General features: G+C 30.3%; 2 protein-coding genes across 3 annotated transcripts; one reads left to right on the top strand and one right to left on the bottom strand.

Annotated features, from left to right (window-relative positions):
* Positions 1 to 14,218: 14,218 nt before the first annotated feature.
* On the top strand, positions 14,219 to 20,396 carry LOC106772597 (CDP-diacylglycerol--serine O-phosphatidyltransferase 1). Of its 2 annotated transcripts, XM_022785723.1 has the most exons (14): positions 14,219 to 14,702; positions 15,008 to 15,172; positions 16,110 to 16,299; positions 16,433 to 16,498; positions 16,601 to 16,660; positions 17,414 to 17,504; positions 17,761 to 17,815; positions 17,984 to 18,063; positions 18,175 to 18,291; positions 18,454 to 18,538; positions 18,950 to 19,041; positions 19,285 to 19,538; positions 19,656 to 19,744; positions 19,855 to 20,396. In XM_022785723.1, exons 3-14 carry the CDS (start codon positions 16,142 to 16,144, stop codon positions 19,983 to 19,985), a joined length of 1,278 nt encoding a protein of 425 aa, XP_022641444.1. In that variant the 5' UTR covers positions 14,219 to 14,702; positions 15,008 to 15,172; positions 16,110 to 16,141; the 3' UTR covers positions 19,986 to 20,396. The 2 variants fall into 2 exon arrangements, with proteins under 2 accessions (XP_022641444.1, XP_014514589.1); XM_014659103.2 differs by lacking the exon at positions 15,008 to 15,172 and having other exon boundaries at positions 14,220 to 14,702.
* Positions 20,397 to 20,514: 118 nt separating this feature from the next.
* On the bottom strand, positions 20,515 to 23,813 carry LOC106770701 (palmitoyl-acyl carrier protein thioesterase, chloroplastic). Its single transcript, XM_014656497.2, has 6 exons — positions 22,910 to 23,813; positions 22,671 to 22,804; positions 22,197 to 22,310; positions 21,923 to 22,091; positions 21,617 to 21,685; positions 20,515 to 21,507 (listed from the first exon to the last, which is right to left on the bottom strand). The coding sequence occupies exons 1-6, from the start codon at positions 23,288 to 23,290 to the stop codon at positions 21,172 to 21,174; spliced, it is 1,203 nt and encodes a 400-aa protein (XP_014511983.2). The 5' UTR covers positions 23,291 to 23,813; the 3' UTR covers positions 20,515 to 21,171.
* Positions 23,814 to 25,904: the final 2,091 nt, after the last annotated feature.

The following is a 25,904-nucleotide window of genomic DNA, read 5'->3' as shown; positions in this document are numbered from 1 at the left end:
ACCACTGCAGTTATTATTCAGTAAAAAATCAGATCAAGATGTTGTAAGTCTCTAACCAATTTATGAAATTAAGTTAAGTTTAAAGTTTATTTCTTAGTAAAATATTAGTTCCATCCGCTATCGGTTGGATCAAGATGATTGGAATGTGGCATACAAGAGGTTATGAATGTAACATCCCGACAATTTGATTGTCCTCACACATCAGATTTTCCAATGTGTTTTGTCTTTACTCGCACGGAAAACTTTCTAAAAGGTCACTAATTTCTAAATTATTTCAAGTTAAGCATGCTTAGCCATAGAGTTCTTATGCGTTAAGTTACCGAAAAGTAAATGCATTTGTTGATATGAATAGCCAAATTAATTCCTTTAAACTATCTTTCAATTGTATAGTCTCATACCTGTACAGTCTCTAAATCTCTCTCATTCTGGTGTATGTTCAATTCGTCCATATGTCCCTTCCACTGGAAGCCTGCCAGGAACCGTTCCTTATCTGTGTCTCTTGCATTTCATGTCTCTTGTAGCGGCGATCACTTCGTGTCCTTGTCAGTGTCTAGGTATCACAATAAAAGAGTTTATTGTGCAGATTATTGGCACCACCAAGTGGAAAGAGATTATGTGAAGATATATATGATTAATTAGATGCATGAAATTGACATGTGGAGCCCTTTGTGGTGATGGTTGATTAGTTATTTATGTTGAACAACTAGTAATGATATTCCCACAGCTACATTCTTCTAACATAACATTCATTTCTATCCACATAGCAGCTGTATATTTGTTTCTGTCTGCTGCTCCCTTCCAACAATTAATATTATCATTTCCTCTATAAATAATTTACTTTCCACCCTTCATATCTTCTTTTTTTCTTCTTCCATGGAAAAATAAACTGCCTATCTCACATTTTACAGATATGCTACCAAAATGTTGGTTATACAAGTTTTAATCCAAATCTCACGTAAAAAAAATTTATTGTTTTAAAGTTTTTAATAATTTCGATTGATTATGTATTTAATGTTAATTAGCAATTATGCAGGTCGGCGTTTTTTCTAAACTTACATCATAATATTTAAAATGTTGCTTTCGGGAATCCAATACACACATTTTCGCTGTCTTGTAAACTGATCCAATGCAAGTGTTTATACATATACATCCCAGTATGGATAAATTTATCAAATTTGGCGTACTTTGTTTTGAAACTGTTAATTTTAAAAAATTATAAAAATAAACAAAACGTGTTTGTTTGTATGACGCACACTTTCATATTTTATTTTTTTAAAAAAAATTGTCAATTTGGACAAACTCGAAAACAATCAATTTAGTAAATTTGTCGCCATATGCCATTAATGTGTTTGCTGGAAATTATAAAACATGTATGTATGTTTTAATTTGTCTGCGTGAAAATTCTTTTAGATTATTTATTAGTATTACCAAGAAATTATTATTTACAAATTTTAAAATAATATAGGTATATTACTATTGTAAAATTAATTAATTCACTGAAAAAAATAATGTACATAAAACCTAATACATATGTGTCCTGTATTCACTATACTCCATGAAATAATATATCAACTTGTTCAAGTATTATATATATTTTTCCCTTTAAAAAATATTTTCACAATAAGATGTTCTTTCTTCCTACAGACCAACTATTGAATGTAGAAATTCTTTTAAAGTAAGTGAGAAAAAAAATTTCAAGCTAATTAAATCTTGAATATAAATTACTTATAATAGTTAGTATAGATAGTCTCTCTTTATTTTGAATACATATCTTAAAATTATTATTTATGAATTAAATAATGAACCCCACTCCATCTGCAAAAAAGGATACACATGTTTACACAGGTCTCTCGTGAAACTTTTTTTAAATCAAGTTTAACTTGCATCCACATGACATCTAACTGTGTGTTTTTTAATGGCGGATTTGGAACTTGTTATTATAGTTTTTAAATTTAGTAATTATTTTTATAAAAAGAATCTTTTTCCTGTGCGTAGCTATCTGAATTTTGAAAACATATCAATTTGATTTGAACTTTAACTGCAGGAGTCAAAGTTTATACGAAAGAAAAGCAATGTGAACAAACATTTATCCATAAAATAATGTGATTTAGATGCTTCACTAGATTCAATAATTATTGTATAACTTCTTTAGTCTTATTCCTTGCCCAAAACATGGAAATATCACACAAACCTAACCCATGCATTCGGTAAAAGAGAAAAACTCTTTTGCTTTTTCTTTTCATTAGGATGCATACACTTTTACAACTTACCCATTAATTATTTCCTTATATTTCTACCTTTATGCTCTTTATATTCACATCAAATCACATTTTTCCATATATAACTAAGTTTCAATAGAAAGATCGAGACATTTTCATCTTTTCGTAATTAGTCATCCATTATAGAAAAATCAGTTCCTCTAATTGTTATTTAGAAATATTTTTGGAGATCTGGACTATAGATGGACTCTTTTCGTGAGGGTTAGTCATAACAAACAACCTTTAGTACTTAAAGGTAAAGATAGATTGACTGCATGATTCTGCAACCTATAGATAATTTGATGATGCAGCGTTGCACTAAAAGAAAATAATGATAGTTTTATCATATCTAAGTTTTTTATTTTTTATTAATGAATAGTAAAAACAAAACTTAGAAGTCACCATTAGTATATTTGAGAATATTTTTCTAAAACTTTGATTGATATATATGATTATATTATTAACCATAGGAGAAATGATAGTTTAATATTATACCAGCATTAAAAAAAATGCATGAAAAGTGGTAGACGATAAATTAAAGGATCATGATATTTTGACAACACTTTTTGACAACTTTTTTGATAACGGTATACGTGTTATCACTTTATTGGTCTATTTGAATTTATGTCTTAAAAAATGTTTAAAACGGACCAATCACAAACTGTCACATATACGTTGTCAAAAAGTGTTGTTAAAATAACTTTTTCCTAAATTAAATGTCTTTGATGTGACACCATATTATACATTGGTACTTTATCACATTTTCATTCCTCTCGATTGTAACCAAAGTTTTCTTAGGATCGATCAATACAAGTCAAAATGTGATGAGTGTGGTTATTATGACTTATTATTATTTTAAGAGCAAAACGTATGTCGTTTTCGCGTCCAACTTTTAAGCATTTAACTAATTCACCTTTCAACTAATAAAGGACATGTTATGTTTTTTTTTTTCTCGTTTATCTTCACACAATAAATTCATTTGTAAATTATTCAAAAAACTAAAACTAAAGATATCATTGATAAAAAAAATAATTAATGCAATTTTACATAAATAAAAACAAAAATTGTCCAAAAACCTCGCATTTAAAAAAATAATCGAGGTATTTTATATAAATGAATTTCCCATTTTCCTATGTTAGAAATCTAATTGCATCATGGCGGAAATCTCATGAAAATTATTCTTCATACCTTTCAATGTTTTGACCTAAGTTAACCACACCTTAATAGTGTTTTAGTTCATAAATTACGGAGAATTTGCCTTCAAATCACACTTTTAAATCATTTAATCATAAATAGACGATTAGGATAATTACAAAAACACATAACCATTTCAAACAAAAGTCGCCTAATAGTTCAATTTTTTATATTTTACTGTAATATTTCTCACTTTATATATAAACTCACAATAACAAATGTCTACTTTTTCTTTAAATCTTCAACTATATTAATACTTTTAAGTACATTGTTATTTTAGTCGTATATATATATATAAAAAAAAAAACAACCAGTATACATGTATAAAATTTAAAAAACAAAATATCTTAATTTTCTTGTTTAAGTCTCTCTTTCTTTAGTGATACTTGCTTTTAAAAACATAAAGAGGACGTAGAATTCTTTTTAAACTAATGACATGTAACTTTTATAAAAGAAATTACGTTACCAATAATATAAACTTTATTTTATAAGTTAATTTTATAAAATTAAATTAAATTTATAATAAATTCTTTAAGATGATATACAACTGTTGAAATTATATTTAAACTATTGTTATTATTTATTAAATCTATCATGTTATTTTTTTTCATCAATATTTAAAATATATATTTACATGTTGAAAATTTTATATTTACTAAAGATAAAACAAAATTACAATATATAAAAGTAGTTACAAACTTATGATTTACAAATTATGTATAAAAATTTAACTCGAAATTATGTATAAAAATTTTATCTCGATTCCAGAATTAATAAGGTAAAAGACAAAATTTTATCGTGAAAATACAAAATAACGTAAATAAATCGACATTTAAATTTATCTAAAGAATGTGAAAATCATTTATTTGATCATAAAACTCTAATTTTCGATCACAATGGTAAAAATACATAATCAAGTTTTATGAAATATTTTTTAAAATTTCATCTGATTTAATGATTTAATAATTAGGAATAAAAGTTTTATATCAACAATGTAGAAAACATAACAATATTATGTTCAATTCCTTAAAATTGTGAAAACAAATAGTTTTAACGGTTCTATAAACAAAAATGAAATTTTAATTCTGTGTGAAAGCACATTAAGAATAAAAAAAAAACCCTCGATAGTCTTACTTCCTATACTACTATTTATATTAAATTAATTTATGATTATATATTTACTACACAGGAATTTGGCAATGGAAGAAATAATAATTTCATTATACCATGTTTCTTTTACTGTGCATTCAGGAGAAACGTGCTTACTTAGAGATCTTTGCAAATGCATTTGCAAGTGAATTATGAAGACAAACATAATTAACAAGTTGGTAACGAAGATAAAGATGATATTATATAGTCACAAACATAGTAATATGTAGTTTCAATTAATATTTTAAATATATCTTATTTAATAATTTATTAAATGATGATATAATTAAAAATTATAAAAAAGTAAAATTAACAACATCAAATTATTAAAACATTAACTTCTTTTTTATTATTATCAATATTCAATTTGGTTTATATATTCGTTATTTTATTCAATTTAATTTCAATTTTTTGTAAATGAAACAATTTTGTAAATTAATTTAATTTTTATATAATAATTATACTGTTATTTTTATTAGTTATTTTTAATTTAACATTAGAGTTGATTTAAAATTAAAATGAAAATTTTAAAAGTAAGAATAATACCATTGATTTAAAATTTTAAGTGGTTAAAAAGTAAAGAGCAACAACATTATCTTATGTAATTTTTAATCTCTTAAAATTTCAAATCAATGATATTAATCTCTATTCTTAAAATTTTGATTATAATTTTAGATCAACGGTATCTTTAAGCAAAGAGTATTCAATAAAAATTTAAATTTTAATAAAAATACGAGTATAATATTTATTAAAAATTAAATTTGATTTTAATTTGAAGAGAGATAAAGTTATTTTATTTTAAAATATTATGATTAAATAAAATATAAATACGAATATGAAAATCAAATTTAATATAAAACATTCACCAACTTATGAATTTTGTTCACATTATTAAATTGCAATTCTAATCATTATTATTGAAATTTATAATTGTAAATTAAATATATGTTTTCTTCTACTTATTTTTTTTAATTATTGATATTTATTAATTTCAATCTTTATTATTTGAAATGAAAGTATCAAAATAAGTTGATGTCTAACTAAAAAAACTTTTAAAAGTGATCAAGTTAAAGAAAAATAAAGGAACAACAACCCGTGAAAAGTTTACTACTACATGACTCATAAGCAAGCAACCATATCTTAACCTCTAACAATATTTCATATTTTAATCTTTTCATTATAAAATATTATTTTAATTCTAGTAAATATACATGCGTATACATTTTAGTATTTTGTTAATATGAGAATGAATATTATTATTAAGTTGAAGTTGAGATTAGCATTAAGACAGAAAATTAGCATAAAAAGAAGATAGACATTAAAACGAAAAGCAGGGTAATGATTATGGGAGCAGAGTATATAATACATAATCAAATGTTTTGCTGAAAAGAGAAAATAATGATTATGGGACCAAAATTTAAACTCAGCCCTTTAAGTATATTTTCTGAAGTTAGTTGGTTCCTTGAAGATGCCCACTGTTGTTGACATGGTCAAATGGTAATTGATAGTTCTATGATTGCTGCTCACTTTTCGTCACACAACATGGAAGAGAAGAAAAAGGAAAAGAAGGACCGATTAACTAGCAAGATAAGTCATCTATCACGTTCTTTAATGCAAAAGTTTCTTTTTTTCTTTTTCTTAAAGTTCTTTCTCTTTTCCCAAATCCTATCATCCAAACATTAAAAAAAGAAGATATATTATATGTATATTTAGAAACCAAAATAAAAATAACGAGTTGACGTTGTTTTACTTTTGATGCTTAAAAAAAATTATGCCAACAAAATTCACTATCTCTTTTGAAAAAATATATTAAATATGAAATTAATCCTTATTGTTTTCCACGAGGTGACAATATTAACTATCTATAACACAAAACTCTAAACTTGAACACTCTGATTTTGTTATTATAGTTATTTTTTTCAACCATTCTTATAACACGGGATGTTGTAACGTCCCGCCGTTAACTTAATATTGAATGTCCTTACACATCACACCAAACTTTTCAGTGTGTTTTGTCTTCACTCTTATACTTTCCATAAATTTTTTTCAGAAGATGTGCGAGTGAGGACAAAGCAATTGGAAAACCTCATGTTGATGTGTGGGGATAGCCAATATTCCCTGTAAGTTGTCGGGGCATTACAAATGGTATCAGAGCCTAGTCTCTCCCTGTACAGTGTGGTTCGAGGACGAACCAAGCGGAAGCTGGTGGATACGTGACACCCGGGCACTGACGAGAGTGGAGAGTGATCGCCGGTGCAAGAGATATGGACAAGGAGCGACTCCTGGCAGGCTTCTAGGGACACATGGACGAATCGAACATACACCAAAATGAGAGGGATCTAGAGACTGTATAGGTATGAGACTATAAAGTTGAAGGATAGCTTAAAGGAATTAATTTGACTATTCATATCAACAAATACATTTACTTTTTGGTAGTCTAACCCATAAGAACTTCATGGTTAAGCGTGTTTAGCTTGAATTAATTTAGGGATAGATGACCTTCTGGGAAGTTTTCCCAAAAAATGTGCAATCATCTATTTTCTTACATCAGACTTGTATTTGGCCACTCACTCTCTGGTAAGAATAATTGGGTTTGCAAAGATAAATGAGGATAAAGACGTTGATTATAGTTAATATTTTGTACACATTAATTGATGCGATGGATGATGGTTAATTAAAATAATTATCGAAGGGTGGAAGGTTAAGCGAAAATTGATTTGCTTAAACCGAGAAAGATAGAAGAAAAAAGAGTAATAAGATATGAGGACGAAATATTGCACCGAAAGTCAAATGCTTTATATGGGACACTGTATGTGTATGCTACTAATGCTCCACTAATCATATTCCCCACTAATAATCTTTTATAGGACTTATTAGGATCACAACCATCGGGTTAGCTAGGGTAACAATAATATTATGCTCGTATAAATCCATTACGGATTTTCAGTAACTGTGACTTTTCAAAATAGTTAAATTTAATTTAAATCTTTTAATTTAAACATAAGAAAGGTAAAGTTTAACATAAAGAGAGGAAGAAATGAATTTGAAAGCTGGAATTTTGATAAAGGAAATGGAAAGTGCGTGTTTTTTTAATTCCACTATTACACGTGATAAATGTAGACGACAAGAAAGCATCGTTTGATGTGTCGTGAGATGTAGCGTTGTGTGAAACAATGTGGTGGTGGTTTGAGTGGTAAATATGGATTGAGAAATTGAGTGGTGATTACGTGAAGCAAACGGTGTTTTGATGTTGCGACTAGAAAGAAAGTGTGTGACGTATTTTATGTATCTGTCTTTTTTTTTTTCCTTAATGTTTGCAACGCACGTTAAAAGACGCTGATATTGGTTTGTGTTGCTTCTTTTGTAACGATCTTCCCTGAACCATGCAAAAGCATTGGCACATGATATGATGCGAACAAGCTCAGACACCAAACCCTGTTTACGTGCCGTTTCTTACTTCTTTCCAACCCAACTTAACATGCAATTTCTTCCCACTCTGCAACTTCCATGTCTACTTCTTTTTTTCTTCTTAAAGTCATTGATTTTTTGTGATTTCCACTATTTTTTTAATGTTTTCTTCTCGTAATCAGTATCCCTCTTTCTACAAATGAATTACCTTATTAAAAAGACATTTAAATTATGGCAATGTCTTCTTAATGTATATGTATAAATATAAACTAAAGTAAATTGATAAGTTGACGAGAGAGGTTAAACATACATAGATGTAAGATATTGTCCGTTTTGAGTTATATCTTCACAGATTTATTTTTAACATCATTTTAAAAGAATTTTTATCATTGAAAATATTTGTATGTATATAAATTTTTGTCTGACTCTTCTTTCATTCCATACGAGACTTTATTTACACTTTAAGATTATAAAATTGTTATATTATGGCATTTCTTTTGATGTAATATAACAGGAGGTAGTTGAGAATTAACCCCAGTATTATTATTATCTTCTCCAAGTATCTTATATTATCGAAACATTGCTTCAAGGTTCAACTTTCTCCTGAATGATTCTTTTCTTGATAAATGAGAACCAATTTTTAATATTGGATCATTGAATGCTAGTTATATTTTTTTTTATACAGTGTTAAAAAATTAGATTTTTTTATCAACGACTTACAGCAAAATGTAGAGTTTCATTTAAACATAATGGGAATATAATATATCTTTACTTATATACTATAATTTAACATTATTTTTAATACACGTGGGATTTCCAATAACTTATTTACATGTTATAAAACGAAAAGTCACATAAATAAATTAATAATCCAAACTGATCTTTGGAAAAAAAAAATCATGGTAAAAAGGTTTATCTAATAAATTAGTTGGTTAGTTTAAAGCTTTATTTTTTCGTAATATGTCATATATATTTATACAAAAGACCCTCATCTATACCAACCTCTAATCCTCATTTTGCAGTTGAGATTTTAATATATTTAAATTTTGATTAAAATAAACATTTTTTACAATATTATGCTGAATCAAATGTTGTGATATACAACTGCAATATTATAAGCAAAAACTTTTATTTAATTTTATTTATTAGTTAGATTTTCAACTTTATACAAATTGTTCCAATGTATTAATTCTGATATAACAATAAACTTAAATGTTTTTAACTACTAAATTAATTTACACGAATAAAAAATGCATTTCCTTTTTTAAAAAAATACACTGAAAAACATAAAAAAAAAAACTCATTTTTTAATGCCCTACATGATTTATATTAATTATTATTCTTTTTAGTTAATCTCAACATATTTTTTGTGAAGCTTTTTATGTAAAAAAATCTCCATAAAGTTAAGATTTAACGATAAAAATGTAGCGCGATGAATTTTAGTTTTTTATGTTATAGATTTGTTGTGGTGTAGATATATTTGATTTATTGTATTAAAGTCCTACAGCTTTTGGAACATATGTATGAAGAAGACAGAATGAAAGATGGAAAAAGGTATTGAATACGGCATTAAACACGGCAAATGCCACCACAGCGATTCATTATGTCACATTAATCAAATCAAACCGTCACAACAGAGATGTAACTGTAGCTATAGCTAAAATCCATCACAATGGGTCTACCCAACGGAATGGATTAGGTTCATTTGTGGTAAATAAATGTCCGTTTTACAATTGAATATTAAATTATAAAAATTAATACTATGATTAATTAATTACTTTTTAATTATAACTTTCATTAATATTATTTTTAAATACTTTATATTTTATTATTACTATTATTATTTTTATTTTTGTCATTGTGATCATTCAAATCACCTTGAAAGAGAAGTAGTATAAAAATCTGTTTTAAAATTTTGCATATAAAAATCTGCAACAATAGAATGATGATGGAAGTGTAATAATAGTATATTTAATGATAAAGATAACCTTCTGGAAGAAGCTAATAAAGCAGAAGCGAAAGCAAACGAAATAATTGAGATAAAACAAAAGAAAGAAAACGTCTCGCAATGGACGCGTTAACCCAGTGCCATATCTGAGAAACAAACACAACAGAAGGCTTTTGGAAAATGAGGAATCAACACATTGTGATGGTATCCTTTTGCGGTTCACCTAGCCATAAACACTTTGTAACTCATTTTCACATGAATGTTAGCAACAGTTGTACTAGTAATAGGGTTGCATGATGATGATGATGATGATGATCACAGCCACATAACAGAGACAGAAACACACAAACCTAGCCTCCAAGTGTGAGTGGTGACATAGTGATACACGCACAGAAGGGTCCAAAGAGAAGGAAAAAGGTGTAGAAGTGGTTGATAATAATAATAATGGCTTGGTGGCATACAAAGGACACACACAGCCATTTGAAATGACATCAACATCTTTCCATCAAAGCCTCCTTTCTGACAGCTGAGTCAATATTCTCCTCTCCATCAATTCCTATCTATCTGTTAATAATTATTTGAGTTAAACAGTGAATAACTGTGTTTGGAATTGGAGGCTAATAAAAAAGGAGAGGGTGAGGGTTGTTGGTGCAGTGCTTAATAAATAGCATTAGCCATTAGGTGTTTGTGAGAATGTGTGTGTGAGTGTCACGATCATGTGCGAGGGTGTTGAAATGAGTAATTAAGAGCCCACACATCGTACATGTATTATGAAGAACTGCAAAATCGGACACACACAGACACCAAAAGCATGTCTGTGTCACATGCCTCAGGCAGCCCTATGCCTTCCTTACCTCAGTCCTGCACGTGAACAAACCCATTCTAAGGGTGGGAGCGACCCAAACCAAACCCATCAAAGTCAAAACTTCTGATGTATTCAGAATATTCTTCCTACATATCTTTCTAATCATGCATCTAATCCTCTCTAATCTCAATTAATTTATCTCACCATTTTTATTTTCTTCATTACGTCTTTTATTAGGTGGGACACTTTTTTTCGACAAAACCTAATTATCCTATTTACGCTCTTCTCCTCATTTTTCGGATAATTAATTATTCATCTTCTGTTCTAGAAGAACTGGATGGCGGCTCCTTGAAGGAAGACCCGTTCAAGAAGCAGCTTTTCAAATCTGCATATGCCCTGTATATTCGGATCATGGTATTTTTACTATTTTTCTCTATTTTTTTAAAACATTTCTAACTCGATACAATACCTTTTTACCTTTTTTAATTCAAAACATGTTTGAATTTACATAGAGAATAATACAATATAATTTCCAAAAAAGAAAATTATAAATTTAACAAAACAATACACACAATATTTCTATAAAAAATATTTCCCCGTTGTTGTTTTAATTTTTAAATCTGTAAAACTAATAAAGGATTCTCTTTTTAGGTTTATACAAAACTTTATCATTTTATACTTTGAGCAATGTTTTTTCAAATTAAAAAATAATCACTTACGATAAAAAAATAACTAATAAAATAAATAATGGCCACGCACAACAAATTATAAATATTTATTTCTTTTGAATTTAGATTTATTTAAATTCTTAAAAATGTTAGTTAGGTTGGTAATTTCAACTTATTATAATATTTCTATACAATAGCACTGGATTTTTCGAACACTTAATCGCGTTTTATATGATTTAATCTGGGAATAAAAAAGTAAAATGTATGAAGATAATTGAAATAGGAAAAAGAGAATGATTTATTGTGTTATTAATGAGTAGAAGAGGATTGAGGTGGAAAGGTGGATGATAAGAATGAGTAATTTCCAGTTAAGAGATGATAAAGAGAAAGGAAAATGATGGAGACACCCACTTTTGTTGAATATATAAGATAAGATAAAATCATAACCAGCCATCCATGCTTCTCTCTACTTTCCCAAACCAACCATTTTCAACCTCAACTTTCTAAAATATCACTTCTCCTCCTTCACAACACACTTTAATTATTGCCCTACTTAACAAACAATAATTTTAAATTGCTATTCTATATTTATTCCATTCAAATTCTACATTCCTGTAATGATATACTTAGGATTAATCATTATTTATTTGAGATATTATCTATTTCTTATATTTTTGTTAAAAAAAAGTATTTAACCTGCTTTTAATCTTAAGTTACAAGTAATAGAAACTATTATACATTATATGAATATATATATATATATGTTAGTCTCTTAATTTTTAGTGAAAATTAAAATTAGTTCCTCTTTAAAAATTTTGACTAATTTAGTTCCTAAACTCTAAAAAATATATGAATTTAGTCTTTTTAACCAGATTTTGTTAACTATATTTGATGTTTCAAACACATTTCTCAATAAACATTGAAACAAAAATTGGTCAAACAGTGTAAACAACCTAAATGCTATCATGAAACATGTTTGAAATATCAAATAAACCTAACAAAATTTAGTTAAAATGACTAAATTCATACATTTCTAAAGTTGAGGGACTAAATTAGGTCAAAGTTTTGAAAATGAACTAATTCTAATTTTTACCGAAAGTTAAGGGACAAAAAAAATATTTAACCCTTAATTAATTAATGATTTATTCATCTTTGAACATACTTTTTCAACATGTTTATAAGAAAAAAAATTAAATGTATATAAAGTAAAATTATTTTATATAACAATTAATTTATAGATTTTTTTTATTGTAATTTAAAAATTTTGAATTTTAATTCATACTTAAACTTTTAACTTATAGAAAATATGATGGAAGATTACACTGTCACAATTTTAAAATTCGTAAAGAATGCGTATTTTTTAGACAATGATTATAAGTAATACGTATTTGATACAAATTATTAGATCAAACACTTATCATTAGGTAAAATTATAGTTGATAGTCAGAACGCAATTCTTTTTATTTGATAATGTATCAATCCAAGTATCACAATCGAGTGTGACTTAATTCATTTGACATCACAAGATAATTAATGTATCTAATAATGATTATTATCGAGTAATATGAAAATTTGAAGTCAAATTATCCACGATTTAAAAAATGTGTGTAAACTATTCACAATTGAATAATTGATACCTATAACCATCAACATTTTTCTAACACATTACTTAAATAAATAGACAACACTTTTTCTATACACTTTGGGTTAAATGAAAATAAAACTCAATATATAACCAATTATAAAAAAAAAAAAAAACCGTGATTCATTCTTATTATAGGCAATGATTTTTGAGTGATTGTCATTTTGATGAATCTATAGGTGTTAAAAAGATTGATAATATAAAGGGCAACTAAGAAGGATTTTAGAAAATGCATAATAATATAGTTGATAATATTTGTTAATTGATTAATAAAAAAGATGTGTTATGAAAATAGAAGAATGGGAGACCCCCCAAATAATAGGAATAGTTATTGATGGTGGAAATGAAATTGGAGTTAACAGTAAATGAAAAAGCGATTGACAGAGGAAGTTGAATGAAAGGGAAAGTGAAGAAATAAGAAAGATGACAGAAAGTGTTTAAGGTGTGTACGATTAGTTGCCAGATTGTGATAGATGTCATTATTTTGTATCTTATTAAAGATGAGTCCAGTCACTAAATTGTTGCATGCTTTTTCCACTAAAAAACAATTTCTTTTCCAATCTATACCTCACTCGAGATATAATTTGCTGCCTACATTTTCGTAAAAACATCAATACAATTAAACACCATGTTTCTTTCTTGTATTTTTGTGTTTTATAGCTACTCTTCAACATTAAGAAGGGAATCTCTACAACACACTTGAAAATGAAATTATGTTCCTCACCAAAACGTCACCACAACATAAATAAAATAACAAAATAAATGCACAAATTCTCTCTAAATTCTTTACCTCTTCCACTACATCAAATACCACCACTCCAATTTCACCACCCTTAAGAGACATCCAAATAATTATATATTAATTATTTTTAATTTCATTAATCACAGATACACCCTCTTTAATAGAATAAGTAAATGCTCCTTGTACTTTCTCACACAAAGGTCTTTCCTGTTTGTTATTAATTATAGAGATCACTGAAGGTTCAATTTATTTTATTATGTGTTTGTTTATAAAGCATGGAATAAATTAAATAAAAAAATAAATAAAAAAAAAAGGAGAAAATGAGAGTATAATAGAATAAGAAAAGGGAAATAAGGAGAAAGGAGAGGGGCAAAGTTGTAAGAGAAAAAAATAAAAGAACTTTTGGTCCATGATTCATGATCATCGTCATCGTGCGTATCTAAAACATCTTCAAATCTATCTTTGACCGTCGTACTCTCTCTCTCTCTCTCTCTCTCTCTCTCTCTCTAATTTTCTCTCATCATCAGCCTTCGCCTTTTCGCCGCTGTTTCAGACTCTGCTGAAAACGCATACACAACACAGCCACCATACAGAAACACGAACACACTTTCAGTTCTTCACCCACCACACCCGAAAGAGAGAAAAGAATACGATATCTCCATTTTGCCCCTCTTCCCCAAACACATCTCTATAAATATTATAAATTTCTCCATTCATTAGCATAGCAGCGGAAAGAGAAACAACAACTCTCACACTTATCTTCTTCTTCCTCTCATTTCATTCATCATTCATTACTCTGATCCCACGGCTGCGATCTTCTCGTTTCTCCAATCGTACGGCCAGGGGTCCTTTGTCTGCCCAACTCACTTCTCAGCTTTCTCTCTCTACGTAAGTCTCTCTCTCTCTGTATGCAACAACACAACAAAGCCTTTATTATAACCTGCTTTTTCGCTCTCTGTATGTATAACCTCTTTTTCGTTACGAATCATATCATATCCGCATAATATCTATCATCACTCGCACGCACACACGCACACACTCACACGCGTACTCCGCTATGCATTCTTTCTCGATTGTGCTTCGAATCTACTACCTCTCCTGACATTCACTGTACCGTTTTTCCTTCTTTTTTTCTTTTTATTCCTCCCTTTCCGTTTTCGCTCCCTTTCAATTTTTCGTTTTTTTTTTTAAAGTTGCTTTTTTTTCCGTCCACCCCACTTCGCCCTTGTTCAACTGGATTCCGGGTTCGATTGCTTTCGCTGTTACATGCATCGATACCGGTTGAATTACGCGTTGCCGTTATGGGTTTTGCTTCTTCTGCCAGATTTAGATCCATCGTGGTGATGTAACCGCCTTTGGTAATTTGCCTGTATTGAGAAATTGAATGCTTTTCTAAGGTTTATGACGCAATGCGTTTGAAATTAATGAGTGTTTTATATTTTTTTATAATAAAAATAATATGCTTTGGTCTGCAACGGTTTGTGTAGTTCGCTCTTGATGGGGATCCGTTAATTACTCAGTTTGATTCTATGTGATGCGCGTGCATGTGGTGTCATATATGTGTTAAGATGCTGATGGGCAGTACTGTGGTCAAGATATTAGCGAGTTTTGTTATATACTGTAGAATTTGTGATGGACTGTTGGGCTGTCAATCAATGATTTTTCTCAGAAATAAAAAAAGCACATTGAATTCTGTACCAGATACTACTTTGGGTTTTTCAAATTTGGGGCTTGTTGTAAATTCAGTGGATTTGCGTGAGTGTGTTTAGTTTAGCCTCTAATTTTGAACCCTAAGATGGTTTTGTTATACGTAAGTTACTTTTGTTTTACTTGTTGGTTATGTATTTAGTACTCGAAGGATAACTGATATTAACCTGCGGTTCATTGAAGTACAGAAATTCTAGTTTTTTAAGAGACTTCAGGTTGCATGTTTTCATATAGTTGTCTTATTTAATCCTCTATCAGTTTGTGATTCTTATGCATGTGTGCAATTTTTACCGAGATACAATGACATACGGGGACTCTTTTTATCTCTTGTTATTTTGCTTAATATGTATATGTATGTATGTATCATAACACTGAAATGCAATTACTCACGGATGCACTAATCTAGTTAATACTCCGTGTGTTTTTCAGTTGTGAATAATGAAATATTTGGTGTGCTTTCATATATGATGCTGTCTTTTGTTGTTTCCATCTTCTGGATTTTTAACGAATTTACCGGATGTCATAGAAAACGGGGGCTATTTGTCATGGCATCTGTAAATGATCTTATTTCTTTGATTCTGATTGTAGGTAGAGAGTATAGCTTCTTTGGAACACTGAATATGGATTCCAATGGTCATGCAAGAGTAAAGAGAAATGATATTATTAAAGAAAATGGTAATTCTCATTTGTCAAATGTAGATGAACATGATCCATGGACAGCATGGGCGTACAAGCCTCGAACCATCACATTGTTACTTATTGGTGCTTGCTTTCTCATGTGAGTGTCTAGCTGGATGAATTAATGTTAACTAGTGGTGTATTTTTATCTACTAGGAAATTTTGTTCATCAATAAAATCAAATTTCTTCCCCCCACTTATTTTTTTTTTTGTATCACTGTTGTATATGTCAGTTGGGCAAGTGGAGCACTTGATCCTGAAAGAGATGCATCTGGTGATCTTGTCACTTCTGTTAAAAGGTTTGGTAATTTTAGTTTAATTACTTCTGATTTCACTGTGCTTATATAATTTTTTGCTGAGAATAGCATATGCTAAATGCCCGCACAACTGTTTCTCTGCAGGGGTGTATGGGCAATGATTGCTGTTTTTCTTGCTTATTGCCTGCTGCAAGCTCCTTCTACGTGAGTAATCAGAATGAATTTATTTTGTTTGGTTTGGTATTTTCCATTTACATATTGTTTTGGGACGTGTATATTAGTCTTCTTGCCTTTTTCCTTTTATTATATTAAATTTAATTGTGAGTTTAGATTTAGATCCCAAACGTGTCAGAAGACATTCCTTATTTTCGGTGACTTCCTACATGATTGGATTATTTTCTTGCCTGTATCTGGAAGGATACCGAGTATCTAAACTTTTAGTCTCGGGTTTGAGAGATGGTGTTTGAAGAATTTAATTCCAGGTTCATCGGTTAATTTATTTCACATTTAAAGTCAAGAGAATAAGGCAGCAGCTTCATACTCACAGATCACTGTTTTAGAACATTATTAATGGACTAAGTTATTTGAGATAATCAAGATATCATTCAAGATTGGATGGTTGCCGCTACTCTACTTGCTTGGTAGAAAAGTTTGTGGACGATGCTTCTTTTCAAAATTAGGTTAGAGAGTGTGTGGATGGGATATGGAAACTGTATGAAGATAACTGGGAATCCAAAGTGTTTATTTTTGTTTGGTGGACGTTCTTTCTATACAAAGTTTTAATATAGTTCCGCTTAAAATGGTTTTGCTATGTTATCAATATAACATGGACGATAATATAAACAAGAGTTTGTCACTGCCTACCGATAAGGTATGACGGTGGAAGTTTTGTTCAGCTGAAGTTGTAAATTTTCATGCGACTATTACCTTAATAGATATTTCCCCACTTTCTTTCAGGGTTCTTATTCGGCCACATCCTGCAATTTGGCGCTTGGTTCATGGGATGGCCGTTGTTTATCTTGTTGCCCTCACATTTTTACTTTTTCAGGTTGGTTTCCATATCTACAATTTGACAATTCTTGTTTAAAGTTTAAGCAATTTTGTCAAGCTTAGATTTACGGCTTTGAAAAAAAAAAAAACTTTACTCTAGATTCTGGCTTACTTTTTATTTATTTGCATCTGTTAGCTTCCTCTAGTTTCATTTGTGCCTTGTGTGGCATAATAACATTTGTCATTTGTTGCCCTGTTTCCATCAAGTGAATGAAAGTGGACTAACTTCTATCCTCAACTTTTTTTCCCTACAGAAGCGTGATGATGCTCGACAGTTTATGAAGTTTCTTCATCCTGATCTTGGTGTTGGTAAGTCAATCCGATTCTTTTTTCTTTTTTTTTTCTTAGCTATGAACTGGTTGAAATTAATTCGATATGTATTTGTATTTGGGATTTTAAAACATTTTTGGGTTAGTCATGGATCAGCCTGTTTCCTTCGGTTTAAAAGTTTTTAATTACTATATGTGATATTGGCAGAACTTCCAGAAAGGTCTTATGGTGCCGACTGCCGTATATATCTGCCTGAAAACCCTGCAAGCAGGTTTAAGAATGTTTATGTATGATTTCTTTCACAACCTTTGATTTTGTATATCCTCTAAAGTTACTTTATACCTTTCTTTATCATATTTGGATCTAACACGGGTCTTATATCATGTTTCACTTTCCAGGAGACACTTTTTGATGAGTTTGTTCTAGCTCATGTTATTGGGTGGTGGGGGAAGGCAATATTGATTCGTAATCAGCCCCTTCTTTGGGTGTTATCAATTGGTTTTGAGTTGGTGGAGGTAAGCCCTGATACTTATACACGATTAATACACTCATTTTTTTATATTTTGAGATAGGTCTGGATGTGGGTTTGTGTCTTCATAAAGCTTTGACTTTTTTGTTCCGTTGGTATAACTATACTTTCGGATTGCTTACAAAGTATTCGATGCTGGCCTTTTCAGTTTACTTTTCGTCATATGTTGCCAAATTTCAACGAGTGCTGGTGGGACAGTATTATTCTTGACATCTTGATCTGCAATTGGTTCGGTGAGAGTTTTGGACCCATTTTTGTTTTGTTTTAGGCAAGTTACAAAGATTGCATGTGGTTTACTAGTCCAAGAATGAGCTTATTTATTGTACCACCATAATTACAGATTGCATCTAGACATTCATTTAATCTGAAATAGTTTGTCAACAAAATAAAAATAAAAATTTTAGATCTTCATTCTACAATGAAGCTTCGAGGAATTAATTGTATTGACATTTTTTTTAACTCTGTCCTGGAATCTATTCAATGCCTATGTACTCACTACAATTTTACTACAAGTTTAGTTGTTCTATTTCTAAACAATTTGTCATCCCAAAAAAACTTTCAGTACATCATTTGAATTTTGGTGGTTCTTTAAGTATCGTAATTCATGATTCATTGTAACATCTGTCTGATTGGTTAATCTGCAGGAATTTGGGCAGGAATGTATACTGTTAGATACTTTGATGGGAAAACCTACAAATGGGTCGGTCTAAGCCAGCAGCCTAATATTATAGGAAAAGTATGTTTGTCTGTCATCAGTTATTCCATATTATGCTTGAGTCTTTGATTCCTATTGAAATTGAAGTCACAAACTTGAAATGTCTTTTTCTTTGCCTACTGGAGCAATAGCCAATTGCCTGTGCTCTGACAGATGTTTTTACTAAAATTGTCTTTCTTTAATCTTGTTATAATAATCTGGTACAGTCTCTTCAACTCACCATCTGACACTTGATTGGTCTATCTTACTTGATATTGGCATTAGGTGAAACGAACATTGGGTCAATTCACACCAGCTCAGTGGGACAAAGACGAGTGGCATCCACTGCTTGGTCCTTGGCGTTTCATTCAAGTGCTTAGTCTTTGCATTGTATTTTTGACAGTGGAGCTCAACACATTCTTTTTGAAATTTTGTCTCTGGATACCTCCTCGAAATTCAGTTGTTATATATAGGTTGATTTTGTGGTGGTTACTTGCAATTCCAACAATTCGTGAGTACAATTCATACCTTCAAGACAGGTGCATTCCCATGTTTTCTATTTACATATTGTCTATTGAGTGTTGATGAATGCCAATATTGGCCACATCCGAACAAGTTCTTGACATTTTATGTCCATATAATGTGATTTTTTACAGAAAGCCAGTGAAGAAGGTTGGAGCATATTGTTGGCTCTCTCTTGCCATTTGCATTGTAGAACTTCTGATTTGCATTAAATTTGGACACGGTACGTTGGTCTCTTACATATAAATCCTTGGGTGTTGCGTCATATTTAGAGGTTAGTATCGATTATTGTTTAATTCACTGATTACTTTCATGGTGGTTGTTTTTCGACAGGCTTGTATCCTAAACCAATGCCTATATGGCTGGTAATATTCTGGTCGAGTGTTGGAGTGGCCATTGTTACATTTTTGCTTTTGTGGTCTTGGCAAATCCATCGCAGTCTAGGGAACAAGAAGAGGCGATAATTTTACTACTACTGCAGTTGCAGCAGTCGCAATGCATTATTCTTTGATTGATTCCTTCCTCATTTTTATGGATACCAATCCATAGCCATACACATGGTGTAAATACTATCATCAACCTCATAATTAAATTGTAAATGAATATTAATTCTCCTAGCTTAGTGTAGTGGATCACAGTTTCTTTGGGCGGCAAATATTAGTTCCAGCAGCTGGTAGAGAGGTGTACTTGTTATTTATGAGGCTTGCTTTTTGAATAGGTTTCCACCATTGGTAAATTGGCCAATTTCTTCCCTTCCATCGGAATTAGTCATTCTGAAGCGTGTGTATCCAGTCATTTTAATGAAATTTTGAGTGAAGAACGTTTTTGCTTCACCAATTGGGTTTGAATGTTAGCATGATGTTGGAGATTTACAACACCATTATGTTTAGGAATGTTTATGCTAACATCTGCATCATCTGTAATATTCAGATTTAATATTTTATTGTATGATATAAAAATGACTACACTACAAAATTGAACATTTGCTAACTAATATTTCACTTAATCCTTATTCTTTTTGTATACATATATGTAATTTAAAACTATTTTCTCAGAAAAGAGACACAAAATCGTTTTACTTTAATCGTGCAGAGATTAAAATGAATCACGGGTATAAAGAATTGCTTCAATGGTTACGTAATATTGCATGCACCGAAGCATGTTGGTGTTAACGTAATAATGCGTACATTGGAGGAGGCTATTAAAAAATAAGAGGAAAAAAATGTTGTAAGGGTGCTTTTGACATGATTATGTGGGGTTATCCTCCATTGTTTCATGTTTACTGATGAAGTCACTCCTAATGTTGCTTTTTCAATATGGAGATGCCTTTCGTTATTTTAGAAGATCCACTTTTACTTCCATTTTTTTATTTTAGTTCAAATCATAATTTATGCCCTATGGAATCCTATCATATAAAGCTACAATTTACTACAACTAACTAATCACATTTTATATTGATTTCATAAATCAAATTAGATCTCAACTAACACTTAACTAGAATTGTTACATGTATTTTTTTTTTCTCCAAGCACTTCCTGGTTGTCCTTTTCCCATCATATCCCGTTTTCGTTTAGACCAAGAATTTCTTGGTGATTACACAAGAGTATATGGCAACATTTGTCCCTTACTAGTCCACATATCTTACTAAGTCTAAGTGGAAAATGGCATTGTAACAATCTTCCTCTTCCATGTTGTCCTTCCTCTGACAATTTCGTCGTTTTGTTTGTCTCCTCTGATTTGTAGAAGGTGTGTATACCTTAATGGCCTCTGCTCAAGGTAAGTCAGCACTCCACTACCATTTACAATATCTGATGATAACCCATTGAGAAGATTTGTGCAGTAATCTGGCTCTACCACACCATGAAGTATTTCATCATCTTCTGGTTCACATAATGATTGAACAATATCTGAGCTTCCACACTCCCTTCTGTACTCCAGTGTGATACTAGATAATTGGTGCCCCTCCAGAATTTGGTCTGGGATGGTCTGTAGAAGCAATCGACAATAGAATTTTGAGACTTGACTATCAGATTCATAATGCTCTATAAGGACTAAGGAGTATTGACAATTGAGCTAATAAACCTTTGCAATTTACCTCTAGCATCCATCTTACATACTTCACATTATTAACATGTTGGTTCATGTCCAAATCACTTCTCTTGGGCTGAAAAGTGGGGAGGTGCACAAAAGTCAATAATTGTGTACATTCTTTGTGCACAATAGTATATGTCTCACACTGCAAAGATTTTTAATGCTATAATCCAATTACAAATTGTTAATTATGGTAAATTTGTTGATTTCTTTAATGACTACTTTAAAAATTATTTAATGATTTCTGATTGATTGACATGTTTAAATTGACAGTAAGTACTAAACTCAAATATCATAAGCATATATATACCTTCAAATCAGAATTCATGTATTTAGCCTCTTTATCCAATTTGACTATTTTTTCTTGAGCATCTTCCTTTATTGCTTGCTTCTCTATAAACCAAGGTGCAACCTCTGCTCTCACCTCTTCTGGCATCTTGGAGAGACGTCTTGTTTTGCGATTCATCATCACCCACGTGCTGTTTATGGCTTATCTCAATCAGCACACAGGTATAAAACGTGGAAAACTTGAAAATTGTTAGAATCACTGTGCAAGACATGCATACATAGTGCATAGTGCATACCTTGTCGCACGTGCAAAAATGTGGCCTGTGGCTTGGCTTCTTATCAGCCAGTCCCGCCGCATTCCATTCTTGCCTGATGCTCCAACCCATGTGTCAATTTCAACTACCTCTCCCCTGACACGTGTCAAATTCATCTCTTGTTATCATGGTTTTTGTCAATCAACTATGTGCTGCTAACACTAAATTTTTCATTTCATCAAAATTGGTACAACTCTTCGGCAAATATATGCTGAGCTTATGGCCAGCCACTAAGTAAGCGACTTGAAGACAAGACAAGAGTTCTTGAATACGGAGAAGATTTCAAGGAAAACCTTCAACAAAGTAGTAAAACAACTGTGACAAGACTTGTCTCAAGCGAGTTGAAAGTTTTCAAATTTGATTAGTATATTCCAACAACAAAAAAATTATTTGAAGGGCACAAGTGTACATATTCATTTGTGTCCTTGTAATAACCATGACGGAAAGGAATTTTACCAGATGGGATAGTAATCAATCAGAACTTGCATTCTTGAGACAACCCAAATGAGATCGTTCCTCACCATTCCGTGTGTCGCCCCAAACCCATCACCCAGCAGCCCAGACATCCAAACATGGTTTAATGCTGTTTCCTGCACGTAAAATTGCACTTACCAACAAAACAAGGAAGCCCTAGTGCTTTTTGAGCAGTGAAAACTCTGGTTACATGATAATAACATGTGTATTTAACTAATCACCTGAAGAAGATTGAGGATGCTCTCAAGCGTGGCGGTTTTATCAGCTCCAACTTCATAGGACCTAATGACAATGGTCTGTCTATAACCAACTCCACCTTCAGTGATGAGCCCTTGACGATGAGGATCAACCATTTTCTTCTTTGTTGGGATGTTTTGGCGCAGACAATTTTCATCAATTGTAACAGCTTGACCGAGAGTGGTGGAAGTAGTTGCAGGTATTTGGCCTAGTGTCTCAACTTTAATTGGCGACCTAAAACTCCCATTAGTTCTGATGCCGGTGTTCACTGGCTGCTTAAGTTGGTCATAGTTTTCTCTCATGGAACAAGACCTAACAAAGTAGGTAGAAGCTGGATATGAGAAAGTGGCAACCATTGTTCTCATTTTGTTCCTAACAAAGTGGAACAGTACCTTAGAAGGAGAAAGGTTGGAAGAGAAAAATGGGTACCAAAACTTTTTTATAGTTTAACGTTAGACGGGGTTAACAAAGCAGGGTTTGCAACTCTGAGAGACAAATAAGTGAACCTTGTGAATCAGCTGACATATCAAAGAGATTTTGGTGTTTGCTGCAGAATTAACTTTTAGTTGTCCCCATCTGAGAAGGGAAACGCCCTAGTTCTGATCGATCAGGTAGTAGACAAAAGCTTGTTTAGTTTGTGTCAGACAATTTTGTGAGTTTATGAAAAAAGCAATGCAGTTAATACTCTACTAAAATACCGTTTGCTAGTATTTCATAATTGAATCTGGACATATTATATAAAACTATGAAAAACTGAACATAGAGAATATTTAAGTATTTATCAGTCAGTACGTAAGAATAATAGAATGGTAACAAGTAAAAGAAGATTAACAGAAAGTATCATTGGAGGATTTTAACTTATATCTGTGTCACGATTTAACTACTAGTTACTACCCTGACATCATTCATAAACATTCTGTTCTTCATTATTACTGGGTCTAGGACCTTAAGAATTGGTGAGTTATAGATATAGTGTTTAGAACTATTGTATCACATAGGTAGAACTATAAAAGAGGAATAAAGAACGCCCCCTCTAGAAATTTATATCAGCTAATAAGAGAACTTTGTTAAAAAGCACACTGTATCTTATATTGATATGAGATGAAAAAAATTACAGTATATAAATATAAATGGAGACAAAACTCATCTTACATTATTACTTTAAAATTATTATATAATAATTCATTAATATATAATTTTACATTCAATATATATATATATATATATATATATATATATATATATATCTTAATGTTATATATATTTCAATGTGATGGATTGCGTAAGAGTTTGTAGTATTATGTGTTAGTAAAGAGAATAAGAAAAATAAATGTTACTTACGAGACAGAAGATAAGGGAAGTTTCGAATTGAAAAATTGTGAATTCCTTAGAATGTTGCGTGGAAGAAACCGAAGTTTCTTTTGGAATTACTGTGTCTTCTGTTGTTGGTTAGGAATAGTGAAGATTGTGACAAAAACTAGGAGAAAAATGAAGGCAACTGAGAAATTGGTGAGGCTTTCCAGTGATGCCAAGTTAGTAGGTGTGTGTATACAAGTCATTTATTGTTGTTTGCTCTGTTACAATAGATGCGTTGCTATTGCTTTTCATAAGCTGGAGGCTCAAGGAAATAATTCCAATTCAGTTTAATTAATTTGCATGCTTCAAACTTTTTCGGCATGAACCAATAAAAATGAAATTATATATGTCATAAATAGAGGCTAAATATTCGACAACAATAATAATAATATTGCAGCACAGTACACAAAGATAGGCCAAAAAGTTATTCTACTCAACTGTAACCTACTTCAAGTTTTAATTTTAATAATGTTTCTTTCACTTTAACTGTTTGCAAGGGTGCTTCACAAATTAAGAATAATGGAACTTTTAAATAATGTGTATTTACTATAGATTATATTAGACTTTAATTTTTACAAATGAAAGGATATGTGCACAGATAAAGCCGTAAACTTTAGCGTTGAGAGAATTCATCGTTAAAGATAAATAAAATAAAATTTAAAGTTAATTTATATGGAAAATGAGATCAAAACTAAATATGTGATATTTTGTGGTTGTAACAGTTAATTTGAATAATAAGGAATTGAAAAATATTTGTGTGTGTGTTGTATATATAAGTTTTATTCTCATGTCACTATACAATTGAATGTGATGTGTATACACTAAATTGTAAAGTAATCTGAGTCACAAATCTTCCAAGAGCCTAATAATCATTTCTCTAAAATTAACTTCTGCATTCAATCTAGTTACAAGTTTCTGCTACTTCTCTATACGGCGAAATGACCTCCTTAGCCATTGTCATTTTATTTAACTAATTATTAAGATAAAACGAATACTTTCCCTCTAAACTATTTAATATTAAAATTTTTATTTTAATATGCCTTTAAGAAAAAATAAAATAAAATAACAAGACATCTTCACGAATTGAATTATTTTAATCATTTTTTAATTACAACTTTTAAAGACTATTGTTTATTTTATATCCAATTATAATAAGTCGTAATAAAATTTATCTAATTTTATGACAAATACAATAATACTATATTGTATACGGACTCAAAATAATTCTTCTTCTTTTTGTTGTTATAATTATACTTGAAAACAGAAAATGATACACGAAAACTACGATGGTTATAGAAAATTAGTTTATTACATTTTATAATATTTTTCTGATAAAAATTCTAGATTTGTAAGTAATTATAATTTGATTTGATATGTAATAATTTAACCAATTCTTATGTAATTTATTATTTTTGGTTGCAGATATCCTACCAAACTATTTTTAATAAAATATGTAATTTCAGTGGCTTTTCGTATGTGCATTACCTTTTGCTCTCAGTATTTTTTTTTTTTGTGTGTTGTTGATTACTATTTCATAAAATGTACTATAAAATTACTTAATAGTGTAGAAAAATTACAATCCCTTGATCTAAAATTCAATAGAAATAATGAGGACAAATCATG

Source organism: Vigna radiata, chromosome 8, assembly GCF_000741045.1.
Source record: "Vigna radiata var. radiata cultivar VC1973A chromosome 8, Vradiata_ver6, whole genome shotgun sequence".
Classification (NCBI taxonomy): Eukaryota; Viridiplantae; Streptophyta; class Magnoliopsida; order Fabales; family Fabaceae; genus Vigna; species Vigna radiata.
Note: the sequence above shows the minus strand (reverse complement) of the source record. Positions and strands in the feature narration are given on the sequence as shown.